This window comes from Aegilops tauschii, chromosome 4 (genome assembly GCF_002575655.3).
Source record: "Aegilops tauschii subsp. strangulata cultivar AL8/78 chromosome 4, Aet v6.0, whole genome shotgun sequence".
NCBI classification, from domain to species: domain Eukaryota; kingdom Viridiplantae; phylum Streptophyta; class Magnoliopsida; order Poales; family Poaceae; genus Aegilops; species Aegilops tauschii.
Genome location: NC_053038.3, coordinates 339,930,744 through 339,944,573, shown reverse-complemented (window position 1 = coordinate 339,944,573; position 13,830 = coordinate 339,930,744). Strand labels below are relative to the sequence as shown.

At 46.9% G+C, this 13,830-nt stretch overlaps 1 protein-coding gene across 1 annotated transcript; it reads left to right on the top strand.

Annotated features, from left to right (window-relative positions):
• Positions 1–8,575: 8,575 nt before the first annotated feature.
• LOC109740969 (26S proteasome regulatory subunit 4 homolog) lies at positions 8,576–12,330 on the top strand. Its single transcript, XM_020300037.4, has 6 exons — positions 8,576–9,229; positions 10,346–10,591; positions 10,944–11,113; positions 11,230–11,446; positions 11,530–11,670; positions 11,979–12,330. The coding sequence occupies exons 1-6, from the start codon at positions 8,735–8,737 to the stop codon at positions 12,060–12,062; spliced, it is 1,353 nt and encodes a 450-aa protein (XP_020155626.1). The 5' UTR covers positions 8,576–8,734; the 3' UTR covers positions 12,063–12,330.
• The last annotated feature ends 1,500 nt before the right edge of the window (positions 12,331–13,830 follow it).

Below are 13,830 nucleotides of genomic sequence, written 5' to 3'. Positions count from 1 at the left end.
TCTTTGATTTTCTTTCCCTTTTTTTGCGAGGAGGGAAGGAGGACAAAATTGAGAGTTCCTGGGACTCGAACCCAAGACCTCTCGGTTGAAAACCAAGGGTGCTAGTCACTTATGTGGCAAACGTTCCCTGTGAGGAGGACGGCAGACGAACGCATTTTCCTCGCAGTTTTCTTCCTATATATAAAAAAGTATGCTACTTGGTGTCCGCTTAGTCAACAAACGATTGTGCCAACCTTGACCGTTGGATTGACATTCAACGTCTGTCGCGTTTCTTCAGTCTCTTCTCGAGCCGCCAAAGCCAAACCAGCGCCGGCGGGACCGCCTGCTCCCGCCTCCCACGGCTGGCTGTGATCTTCCCCGGCTGATGTTCGTTCCCGTCCGAGGCCTCACCATCGTCCTCCGCCTTGGTTCGCTCGCCGCGGCGCCGCCCTCCGGTGTTGTCAACATGGAAAACAACCGAGAGGAAGAAGGAGATGACTGTACATGGTGAGGATGACAATAGGGACCCAGCAGCACGCGCATTAATTTTGTTTTTTCGGGACGGAGAAGGGTATCAACTGGGTTGTGCGAGACCCGTGGCCCGTCTAGCCCAGGCTTTTATTTCATATGTTTAGCACATGACCATCCCAGTTTGTTTTTTTCCTTTCTGAAAATGGCTAGCCAGCTTTTTTTTTTTTGCAGAATAACCAACGTAGGCCTACTTGCTTTTCTACGCCCTGCTGGGCCAGAAATCTTTCAAGACGAGGAGGGACGCATTTTGCCCAGAAAATGGGCTATAAGTAATAAGAAATGGGCTATAAGTAATAATAAATGGGCTGTAAAATGAAAAATAGAGCATACAGGCAATTAGTTCCAAAATACTGTTTTCTTTCGGATTTTGATATTTTAAATTTCATTGTTTTTGTGCGGGTAAAATTTCATTGAATTTAAATTAAGGTATATCTAGATTTAAAATTAATTTGAATCTGGCAAGAAATTTCGGGCTGTATGCTGTTTGGGACAGATTTGGAGGCTGACTTGTGGGTCTACTAGGTTGACGTGTACTTTGGCTTTGTCAACTTAGTCCACAAACGATTCTAGCAGCAGTGACCGTTGGATGTTAATCCAACGGCCGTGCTGCTTCTTCAATATCTGATCTTCTTGCTCCAGCCGCCCAAACTAGCTCTGGTGGCACTGCCTGCTCCCGCCTCCCGTGGCCGGCTGTGCTGCCGCACAGGCCGCACCGCCCCACCCTACTTCATTGCTGGCCAGGCCATTCCTCTACTCACCCACACCTCCTGTTATTTTCCGGCGACGGCAGCCGGACCAGTAAACCCTCGTACTCCCCACCGCGTGGGCAACCATTGCCGAGTCTTCCCCGGCTTCGTGTCATTCCCTTCCTAGGCCTCGCCGTCGTCCACCGCCATGGTGCTGTCGGCGCGGCCTGGTCAACGTGGTCAACGAACGACATCCATCGGCCGTGGACTGTACGCGCAAAATAATGATTCCTCCACCTGACAGCTGGGACCCACCGGAAGGGCCTCTGTATTTCGCGAAAAAAACGTTCCCCTCGCTGACATGTCGGACCCACCAGCTATATCTTCGCACGCAAGGAAGTGCCTCCTTATTATGCACAAAAAAATGAATACCCCCTGCTAGCTGGGACCCACCATAGTGGGAGGATGACTTGTGGGCCAACTAAGTTGACGGGGACGGAGGGCTTTGTCAACTTAGTCAATATGAATGATTCTAGCTCCAATGACCGTACGATGTCCATCCAACGGCCGTAGTGCTTCTTCAACCTCTGGTCTTCTTGCTCCAGCCGCCCAAAGCAGCGTCGGTCGTGCCACATGCTCCTGCCTCCCGTGGCCGGCTGTGCTGCCGCGGAGGCCTCACCGCCCCCTACTATTCCTACCGCTGGCCAGGCCCTGCGGCGACGGCAGCCTCACACCGCAGCCGAACCAGTGAACCCTCATACTCCTCTCCGCACGGGCTTCCACTGACGCGTCTTCCCCGGCTCCGCGTCGTCCCCTTCCTAGGCCTCGCCGTCGTCCACCGCCGTGGTGCTCTCGGCGCGGCCTGGTCAACGTGGTCAAGGAACGACTTCCATCGGACGTGGACTGTACATGGAGAGGCTGACAGCTGGGTCCACGGCCGCAGCAAGGAAGTGCCTCCTTATTACGCGGAAAATAATGATTCCTCCACCTGACAGCTGGACCCACCGGACGGGCCACTGTATTTCGCGGAAAAAACGTTTCCCCCTGACTGCTGGGACCCACCAGCTTCATCTTCGCACGCAAGGAAGTGCGTCCGGGCAAAAAAAGATTCGCCCCTGACTGCTGGGACCCACCAGCTACACCTTCGCACGCAAGGAAGTGCATCCGGGCAAAAAAAATGATTCGCCCCCCTGACTGCTGGGACCCACCGGCTACATCTTCGCACGCAAGGAAGTGCGTCCGGGCAAAAAAAAACGATTCACCCCCCTGACTGCTGGGACCCACCAGCTACATCTTCGCACGCAAGGAAGTGCCTGACAGTCGGGACCCACCTGGTCGAAGCGTACGTAGCGTTGTCATTCTGGTCGCGAACGTGTACGTACATACTGGTCGATGTAGAGGCGCGCACGTGTCGTAGTAGAGGCATGCATGTGTCGTAGTAGAGGCGCGCACGTAGCATGTACACGTACGTACAGCGGCCAGGGTGCAAGAAAGAAAATACGACCACGATGTGTACATACGGGCGGGGTCTCGAACGCCTACTCGCGCATACGTACGGCCAGTGCTTGTGTACATGGCTGGGTCGGAACGGAGAAACAGCGTCGTCGTCGTGTTCATGGGGAGGCAACGGAGTGCGTCGTGTTCATGGGGAGGCAATGGAATGCGTCGTGTTCATGGGGAGGCAACGGAATGCGTCGTGCTCATCGGGAGGCAACGGAACGCGTGGGAGCCAACCGGCTGGGTCGGAACGGAATGCGTGGTCGTGTTCATCGGGAGGGCTTGGACGGAACAGGCGATGGAAACGAGGCCTGGAGTACCGCAAAATGGAGGAAACGAACCTCCTACGTTCGGAACGGGGTCCTGTTGATCGGGAGGGGTGTGGCGTACCGCAAAACGGAGGAAACGGACCTCCTACGGTCGAAACGGGGGTCCTGTTGATCGGGAGGGGTGTGGCGTACCGCAAAACGGACGAAACGGACCTCCTACGGTCGAAACGGGGGTCCTGTTGATCGGGAGGGGTGTGGCGTACCGCAAAACGGACGAAACGGACCTCCTACGGTCGAAACGGGGGTCCTGTTGATCGGGAGGGGTGTGGCGTACTGCAAAACGGACGAAACGGACCTCCTATGATCGAAACGGGGGTCCTGTTCATCGGGAGGGGTGTGGCGTACCGCAAAACGGGACTCCACGGGATACTGTTCATCTCCACCGTCGACCTCCTCCAGCCTCCACGGGCTACCGTCGACCACCTCCAGCCTCCACGGGCTCCTGTTAATCCAGCCTCCACCGCGCGCTACTCCACCGGCTACTGTTCAACCACCCCTCCACGGGCACCCCTCCACCGTCTACTGTTCATCCAGCCCTCCACACCACGGGGTCCTATTCAACCACCCCTCCACGGGCACCCCTCCACCGTCTACTATTCATCCAGCCCTCCACACACGGGGTCCTGTTCATCCAGAGGCAACGCCACCGCTCACTGTTCATCCACCCCCCCCCCCGCAACGCTCACTGTTCATCCAATCGATCGGCTTCAGTTAGTAGCAGTAGCGAAGGAATCGCTCGATCGGGTTCAGTTAACAGCTATCAATCGATCGCTCGGGTTCAGTAACGCGTAGCCTGCAGTGCAATCGCTCGGGTTCAGTTAGAGCCCAACGCCTCGCTCGGGTTCAGTTAGAGCCAACGCCTCGCACACACGCGCGTACGTGTACGAGAGAAACGCGCATCGCTCGGCCCCCGACCTCCCACCGTAACCGGGAACTCCCCGAAATTTTCCTCCCCCTCGCTTCTATCATGGTTTTTTCCGTCATGGACGGCCCAAAGAATGTCATGCAGCTACGTCTTCGGCCCGCCCAGGACGAAAAGCCCATTTTTTGTCATAGAAGTAGGAGCCCACCACATCTATGATGATACCGGGTTTTGTCACAATTATCGTCATAAAAGTGTCATATGTATGACAGAAAAAAAATTCGTTCGGCCCAAAATATCACGGATGTGTCTTTTTTTTGTAGTGTGGGTGATTATAAAGATGCTCTACAGGTGTCTCCGAAGGTGCTTGTTGAGTTGGCATAGATCACGATTAGGATTTGTCACTCCGTGTATCAGAGAGGTATCTCTGGGCCCTCTCGGTAATGCACATCACTATAAGCCTTGCAAGCAATGTAACTAATGAGTTAGTTGCGGGATGATGTATTACGGAACGAGTAAAGAGACTTGCCGGTAACGAGATTGAACTAGGTATGATGATACCGACGATCGAATCTCGGGCAAGTAACATACCGATGACAAAGGAAATAACGTATGTTGTTATGCAGTTTGACCAATAAAGATCTTCGTAGAATATGTAGGAGCCAATATGAGCATACATGTTCCGCTATTGGTTATTTACCGGAGATATGTCTCGGTCATGTCTACATAGTTCTTGAACCCGTAGGGTCCGCACGCTTAACGTTCGATGGCGATTTGTATTATGAGTTATGTGATTTTATGACCGAAGTTTGTTCGGAGTCCCGGATGAGATCACGGACATGACGAGGAGTCTCGAAATGGTCGAGAGGTAAAGATTCATATATTGGAAGGTTGTATTCGTACATCGGAATGATTCGGGTATTTTTCCGAAGTACCGAGGGGTTACCGGAACCCCCCGGGGAATGTTGGGCCTTCGTGGGCCATAGGGGAGAGGGAAGGCAGCCCACAAGGGGTGGTCGCGCCCCCTCCCTATAGGGAGTCCAAATTGGACTAGGGAGGGGGGCGCCCCCCTTTCCTTCTCCTCTTCCTCTCCCTTCCCTCTTTCCCCCCTCCGGAAAAAGGAAAGGGAGTCCAACTAGGATTGGGAGTCCTAGTTGGACTCCCCCCTTTTGGCCCGCCCCCTAGGCCGGCCACCTCCTCCCCACCTCCCTTATATACGGGGGTGGGGGGCACCCCAAAGCACAACAAACAATTTCTTAGCCGTGTGCGTTGCCCCCTCCACAGTTTAACACCTCAGCCATATCGTCGTAGTGCTTAGGCGAAGCCCTGAGCCGGTAACTTCATCATCACCGTTGCCATGCCGTCGTGCTGACGGAACTCTCCCTCGACCCTCTACTGGATCAAGAGCTCGAGGGACGTCATCGTGCTGAACGTGTGCTGAACACGAAGGTGCCGTATGTTCGGTACTTGGATCAGTTGGATCGTGAAGACGTTCGACTACATCAACCGCGTTACTAAACGCTTCCGCTTTCGGTCTACGAGGGTACGTGGACACACTCTCCCGTCTCATTGCTATGCATCTCCTAGATAGATCTTGCGTGATCGTAGGAATTTTTTTGAAATACCGCGTTCCCCAACACTCCATGCTATTTTTTATAAAAGATTTTGGCCTATGCTTGGAGACGATCTTGTTCAAGAAGTTTTGCAAGCGGTGAATACTTGTACTATTCCAGATGGATGGAATGATACTGCGATAGTAATGATCCCAAAGGTTAATTCATCAGAAAAGGTAACCCAGTTCAGACCAATTAGCCTTTGTAATGTTGTTTACAGGATTATATCAAAAATGGTGGCTGCTCGATTGAAGGTGTTTCTCCCAGATATTATTAGCCCGACTCAGAGTGCTTTTGTGCCTGGAAGAATGATTATTGATAATATTTTAGTGGCCTATGAATGTTTTCACAAAATAAAAAATAAGAGGGAAGGAAAGGAAGGTCTGTGTGCTATCAAACTTGACGTGCATAAAGCGTATGGCCGGGTTGAGTGGGTTTTCCTGAAAGAGATTATGTTGAAGTTGGGCTTGCATGAGAGTTGGTTCAATTTTATTATGCAATGTGTTTCCACTGTAGAATATCGGGTTAGGTTCAATACGGAAGAAACTACGAGCTTAAGCCCTCCAGAGGATTACGTCAAGGAGACCCTTTATCTCCTTATTTATTTTTGTTATGTAGTGAGGGCCTGATTGCTCTCATGTCACATGCGGAGGAGACTAGGAAAATTTAAGGTGTGAAGGTATGTAGGGAGGCTCCTTCTATTACAAATCTTCTGTTTGCGGATGACTCATTGATCCTGATGAAAGCTAATATACACAATGCCGAGGCTTTGAAAGCCCTTCTGGATTCGTATTGTACCGACTCTGGGAAAATGGTGAGTGTTGAGAAATCAAGCATATTTTTCAGCCCCAACACGAGAGTGGATATCAGGGAGCAAATTTGTTGTATCACTCTCAATATTATGATTGAAGCTCTGAATGATAAATATTTGGGCCTACCGGCTAATGTGGGTATGGACAAGTATGACTGTTTCTGTTACTTGATTCACCATATCATCATGAAGATAAGTGGACGGAAAGAAAAACTTCTATCCACGGGAGGGAAGGAGATCCTCCTGAAATCTATTATACAAGCGATCCCCACCTATGCGATGTCCATCTTTAAAATTCCTAAAAAAACTTGCAAGGGAATCACTGATGCGATGTCACATTTTTGGTGGGGAGACGAGGACAACCAGAAGCAGATGCATTGGATGGCTTGGTGGAAAATGTGTGTACCCAAAAATCAAGGAGGGATGGGATTCTGGGATATTCATTGTTTCAACCGACAATGTTGGCAAAACAAGCTTGGCGTATTTTTGAGAATCCAGAGTCCTTATGTGCTACCATGTTGAGAGCTAAGTATTTCCCCGATGGTGATTTGTTGAACATGAAGTTAAAGAAGGGATCCTCTTTTACTTGGCAAAGTATAATGGCGCGGGTTAATTGCCTAAATCATGGTTATATATGGCATGTTGGAAACGGTCACAATATTGATATTTGGGAAGATGCTTGGATCCCGAATTGTGCAAACAGAAAAGTAATCACATCTAGAGGGAGTAATTTGATCTCCAAGGTATCTGATTTGATTGACCCTGTTACTAATAACTGGGACGAAAATCTAGACCAAACGTTGTGGCCAGTTGACGCACAACAGGTCCTTGTAATTCCGCTTCCCCAACATGATATGTCAGATTTTGTTGCTTGGAGCTATGCAAAAAATGGAGTGTTTTTAGTTCGATTAGCCTATGTTGTGGAATGGAAACATCAACACAGGAGAAAAATTAGAAGAACTGATGATATAGGACATTTAACCATTAATCCTATTTAGAGTGAGATTTGGAAGTTATCCGTGTAGAATTACTTGGTGAATAGGCACATAAAAGCTCCCCCCAATTGTCCCTCTTGTCCCTTGGGACAAGAGGATACAAAGCATATGTGATTCCAATGTCAGAAAGCAAAGGAGGCGTGGAGAGTGCTGAGACCGGATCAGGTCATTAAAAGAGCTTGCGAAGTTGATTATGCTGGTGAGGCGATCCTCGAGTTTTTACTCTCTATGCCTGAAAATGAGCTGACTATCTTGGGTAGTAGGAATGTTCGAAAAATGATTGCAAATACAACCTGATATTTGTGGTGGGAGAGGCGAAAATTAGTTCATAAAGAGAAAACCCAAGATGTCAACCAGATTTCTATGGGGATTCGTACTATTACGTTAAACCATGTTATGGCCATATCACCGAAAGCTACACCCTCCGTTTCTTTTTACTTCGCGTATAAAATTTGATCAAAGTCAAACTACACAAAGTTTGACTAAATTTATATCAAAAAATATGAACATCTATAATACTAAAACTATATAGTATGAAAATACATTTCATGGTGCATCTGATAATATTGATTTCATATTTTGAGTGATGATATTTTTTAATATAAAGTTAGTCAAACTTTATAAATCATGACTTTGACCAAACCTTATATGCAGACTACAAAGAAACGGAGGGAGTACTATGAAAAGAGGTGGATGGATACTACCTCTAAGGGGGTTTGTAAAACTTAATGTGGATGCCTCTTTTGATCATGACCTACTTAGGGGCACGTCCGGCGCTGTTTTGAGGGACGACAAAGGAAAATTCATTGCAGGGGGAATTGGAGAATTGATTGGTGCACCGATGTTCTGACGGCGGAAGCTTTGGCGCTCAGATATGGTTTGCTCAAAGGGCGGGTTGCAACCGTATTGTTATTAACCCAGATAACCTGGAGGTCATCGAAACCATGAACAACGGAGGACGGATGGCGAGTACAGCGGCGACAGTGTTTGACGATTGTTACTTTTGGGCTTGTGATTTTCCTATTACTAGATTCGAGTAATAGGAAAGCAAATAAAGTTGTCCATGAACTTGCTAAGTTAGCTAAATTTTCTTCAACATTTGACTGGTTTGAGGAGCCTTTGAGTGAAATTGTATCCCTCCTCATAAACAATGTATTAATTGTTATTGAAAATGAATAACGATCTGTTATTTTTTCAAAAAAAAGGACGGCCTGGATGTCATGAGGTATATCACTTTTTTTCTTCTTAGAAGTACTACTCCTAGCCAAGTACGTAGGCGTCGAGAGGAAAGAAAGAGAGTAAGATTCTAAGTACAACGAGAAAACTATATATCGGTCTTATCGAAGCACCGTAGTACAAGAAAGCCCGATCTCTCTCTCTCTCTCCCAACCCAAACCCTAACCCTCGAATCGAAGCAACCAGCCGGCGGCGATGGGGCAGGGTTCTCCAGGCGGCATGGGCAAGCAGGGCGGTCTCCCCGGTGACCGCAAGCCGGGCGACGGTGCCGCCGGCGACAAGAAGGACAAGAAGTTCGAGCCCCCAGCCGCACCGTCGCGCGTGGGGCGCAAGCAGCGGAAACAGAGGGGCCCCGAGGCGGCGGCGCGGCTGCCCCCCGTGGCGCCGCTCTCCAAGTGCCGCCTCCGCCTTCTCAAGCTGGACCGCGTCAAGGACTACCTTCTCATGGAGGAGGAGTTCGTCGCGAGCCAGGAGCGGCTGCGCCCCAGCGAAGACAAGACGGAGGAGGACCGATCTAAGGTCGACGACCTCCGCGGCACCCCTATGAGCGTTGGCTCGCTCGAGGAGATCATAGACGAGAGCCACGCGATCGTCTCGTCGTCCGTTGGGCCTGAGTACTATGTCAGTGTACTGTCGTTCGTCGACAAGGACCAGCTGGAGCCGGGATGCTCCATACTGATGCATAACAAGGTATCTTTCTGTAATATCTGCATTTATCAGATGGACTCAAACATGGATTAGAATTGAATACTTTTGACCGCGAGAAAACCTAGGGCGAGTTCAGATTAGGGCTCCTTTGATTGAAAGGATTTTCATAGGAATTTCGGAGGATTAGAATCCTTAGAATTTTTTCCTATTTGGGATGTTCGATTCATATTATTGAATCCTATTGGAATTTTTCCTAAGGATTTCTTTCTACTACTCCCCATAGGATTTCTAGCATCCACTCAAACCTCTTTGAAAGAATCTTCTTTTTTCAATGATGCAATCAAACAACCCAAAAAATCCTGTAGGAACGATGACATTTGTGAAGGGAGGCTGACAGCATCGGAGTGAGTTAGAACTGATCCATTTGGTGAAGTTGGGGCATTTTGATGACATTGAGACTTGTGGGATGGGAGCCATGGGGCAAAACATGGGAATTGAGATGAATGTGGCCATTGCTTGTTCCGTATGTGCAGAACGTTGATTATATATGTGCAGAACATTGATTATATATGAAGATATCTATGCATAAACTGCGCTGTAATTTGTAGTACGATGCTTATGTTGTCTCAGCAAATTTGCTTTGTTTCATTGCTAAGTGTCATTTCCTTGATTTCTTTAGAGATAATTTTTAGAAACTTATATATTTGGTTAAGTACCATCCTTTTCTACCTATATATGATGTTGACCACTTTCTGGCCTGAATATTATCACTAACCATCGTCGACAATTGACAGTTGCAAAAGCAAACACCTGTTCACTAGAACTCCATATTCAAACGTTAAAGCATAATCTGTTATTGCTTTCTTAACTAACACCATGATCACCATTAATGCATTAATGTTCTTGCAGTATCTCTCTTTGTAGTATGCGTTTTCCTGTAATCTGCATTTTTGTCTCCGGCTCTTATATTCTTTGTGTGGTTAATGATATATTTATACTGGTGTTTAGATTTTTTCTTCAATGGGTGCATCTCTAGATCTTCAGTTACATTCCAATTTTAAAACTCAATGTGCTATTATGCGAACAGAACAATTATAGGTCTGTTTGAAACTCATTTAGAACTTTATTGAGAATCAAGCTTGATATCATTTCTGTCAGGTTCTCTCGGTGGTCGGAATTTTGCAAGATGAAGTTGATCCTATGGTTTCTGTCATGAAAGTTGAGAAGGCACCTTTGGAGTCTTATGCTGACATAGGTGGTTTGGATGCCCAAATTCAAGAGATCAAAGAGGCAGTGGAACTTCCGTTGACACATCCTGAGCTATATGAGGACATTGGGATCAGGCCTCCGAAGGGAGTCATACTATACGGGGAACCTGGAACAGGGAAAACTCTACTTGCAAAGGTTTGTGTCTTTTCATCTTTTTCACTGGGCAAGGATTCCTTATTTTGCTTTATTTAAGCATCTTTTTCCACTAATAAATTAGTGAACCAGCTAAAAGGTTGTTAGTTTATGTTTATGTAATTGTAGCATGTTATTATACTCCCTCCGTTCCTAAATATTTGTCTTTTTAGAGATTTCAACAAGTGACTACATACGGAGCAAAATGAGGGAATCTACACTCTAAAATATGTCTACATACATCCGTATGTGGTAGTCCATTTGAAACCTCTAAAAAGACAAATATTTAGGAACGGAGGGAGTATATCTTTTGTAATAGAGTGTAACTTTATCTTATTGTATAAAATTGCGGCAGGCTGTTGCCAATTCTACATCAGCAACATTCTTGCGTGTTGTTGGGAGTGAGCTGATCCAGAAGTACCTTGGTGACGGCCCCAAGCTTGTAAGAGAACTGTTTAGGGTGGCTGATGATCTGTCTCCTTCAATTGTCTTCATTGATGAGATTGATGCAGTTGGAACAAAGAGGTAAAATACACCACGTCTCGGAAGTTTACTCTAGGATGATTATTATTTGTACCCAAAAAAAGATGGGGTGGAGTTCCCGTGAAAAATGAGTTGAATCAAGTTGTTATTTGTTATAGGTATGATGCTCATTCAGGCGGGGAGCGTGAGATTCAGAGAACCATGTTGGAGTTGTTAAATCAGCTCGATGGTTTTGATTCAAGAGGAGATGTAAAGGTTATTCTAGCGACAAACCGCATTGAGAGCCTTGACCCAGCCTTGCTTCGACCAGGCCGAATAGACAGAAAGATTGAATTTCCGTTACCAGATATTAAAACACGACGGCGTATCTTTCAGGTGCTTTTCTTCTAAATATTTAGCTCTACTAGGTGTTTAATTGGAACCTTTTCTTATTCTTACCTTATGTTTTATTGGTGCAGATACACACTGCTAAGATGACATTGGCAGAAGATGTGAACCTTGAAGAGTTTGTGATGACCAAAGATGAGTTTTCTGGTGCTGATATCAAAGCCATTTGTACTGAAGCTGGATTGCTTGCCTTAAGAGAGCGCAGGATGAAGGTAAGACATAGTTGCTCTGCGAATCAGATCCCTTGCCCTTTCTTATAGCACAACCTTCTAAGCTAACTATGAATTGTGACATGGGATGAAGAAACGATAGTAATCCAAGACATTCTGATGATCTTTCCTGGATAGTTTACTTGACCAGGGTTGTCTTTCTATTGTCTTATGTTTAAAAACATAACTGGATGCCCCTCAAAAGGAAAAGAACATGGCTGGAGTTTTGATTTCACATGTTTTACATTTCCTGCTCCTTCCTAAGTTTTGATTTCACATGTTTTACATTTCCTGCTCCTTTCTATTTATAGGTGACACATGCTGACTTCAAGAAGGCCAAAGAGAAGGTAATGTTCAAGAAGAAGGAAGGTGTACCGGAGGGGCTGTACATGTGAGACTGTTCACCCCTCTCGCCGCCAGCATTACCTCCTGGTTCACATGGTTGTGTAATACTGGAGGATTGGAGTTTGTGTTTTGTTTAAAATGGTTGGAGTTTTACTTTCCTGTACTTACGTTTTATTCAGCAATCCCCAACTTAAAACAGCCCTCCAAGCAATGTACTGCGACCACTTGAAATGCTTGATGAGTCAATGTCTTAGTGGTTGGTGGTTGCTCTGCGACTTTTGGTCGGAAGGCAGATCTTTATATCGGTAAAATACAGAATCCTGATGGCGTGAAATGAACTACTCCTCTGTAAACTAATATAAAAGCGTTTAGATCACTACTTTAGTATTCTAAACGCTCTTATTACATTAGTTTGGGGAGGGAGTATTGATTTATTTTCTTATTCCGAGACTAGACCAATGCTTAACAAAAGTTGTCCTTTTATATATCTACTACTCCCTTAATTCCTAAATATAAGTCTTTCTAGAGATTTCACTGGTGACTACATACGAAACAAAATAAGTGAATCTACACTCTAAAATGTGTCTATATATATCCGTATGTGGTTTATAGTGGAATCTCTAAAAAGATTTATATTTAAGAACGGGGAGCACAAACCACTGCCTTTTTTTAGACGAGTTCCTAAAAGTTTGATCAGAAACATATCATAGCTATTTGTCCACAACTGTCTGCAAACAGAAAACTTAAACTAACATGATTATATTAAAGTGAAAAAGATTGGACGCCGATAACTGCCACCTGTGTGGTGTATTCGACATGCGCCCACACACGGTGTGTGGTGTGAGCCGCAGGCAGCCCACACGGGTTGTGTGTGGGCGGACATTAGAATTGCCCACACGTGTGGGCGCGGCTACTTCGTGCCACACGCCCAACAAATACTACTCATCTCTACCCCGCCCGTGTGGCACGAAGCAAAAATGCCCACACGTCCTGGCGCAGCTACGTTGTACCCCGCGGGATGACGATTAAATTGCCATCCTGGTTGGCAGATGTAATTATTCGGGATGACAAGTGTAGTTGTAAAAGCATGTCAACTCTATCTGTTTTGATTAACTATAGTTGCCATGTCTAATTTATGGTAGTTGCCGCGTGTAATCAGACCGTAGTTGCCGTGTGTGATTAACTACTTGCCACATATGGTCAAACAGTAGTTGCCATGTGTGTTTACCTAGTTGCCACGTGTGGTCCAACCATAGTTGCCATGTATTGTTAATCACAGTTGCCATGTGTGTTTATCTGGTTGCCACGTACGCGCAACTGCAGTTGCCGTCTAGCAAAGAATCACAGTTGCCATGTGTGTGTACCGAGTTGCCACGTTCGCGTAACTGCAGTTGCCATCCACAACGCAGGAGTGTCGTGTGGGACGAAAAGTATTTCGCCCTCACGCGCATGACCTAGGTGGTGGCTGTGTGGGCATAAATTAGTTCGCCCACACAGCGCAGCTGGCAAACAACGTGGTGCGGGCGTGTGGGCAAACTCTCCGACGCCCACACACCAGCCCCGTCCTAGGTGGCACAGAAAATCAACCTTTTCATATCAAAATTCGTGTAAAAGGCACTGAACGACGATCCAGGCATGTGGGCGAATTGGGGAACGCCCACACGTGTGGGCGTTAGTGTTTCCAAAAGGATTAGCGTATTTTTTGCTACGCGGATGGATGCGGACGCCGACCACTTGCATCCTTGTCGTATTGTTCACGGTCATGTTCAATGGCTGCCAGGTTCGTACGTCTTGACTTCGGTTAAAGAAAGGACATCG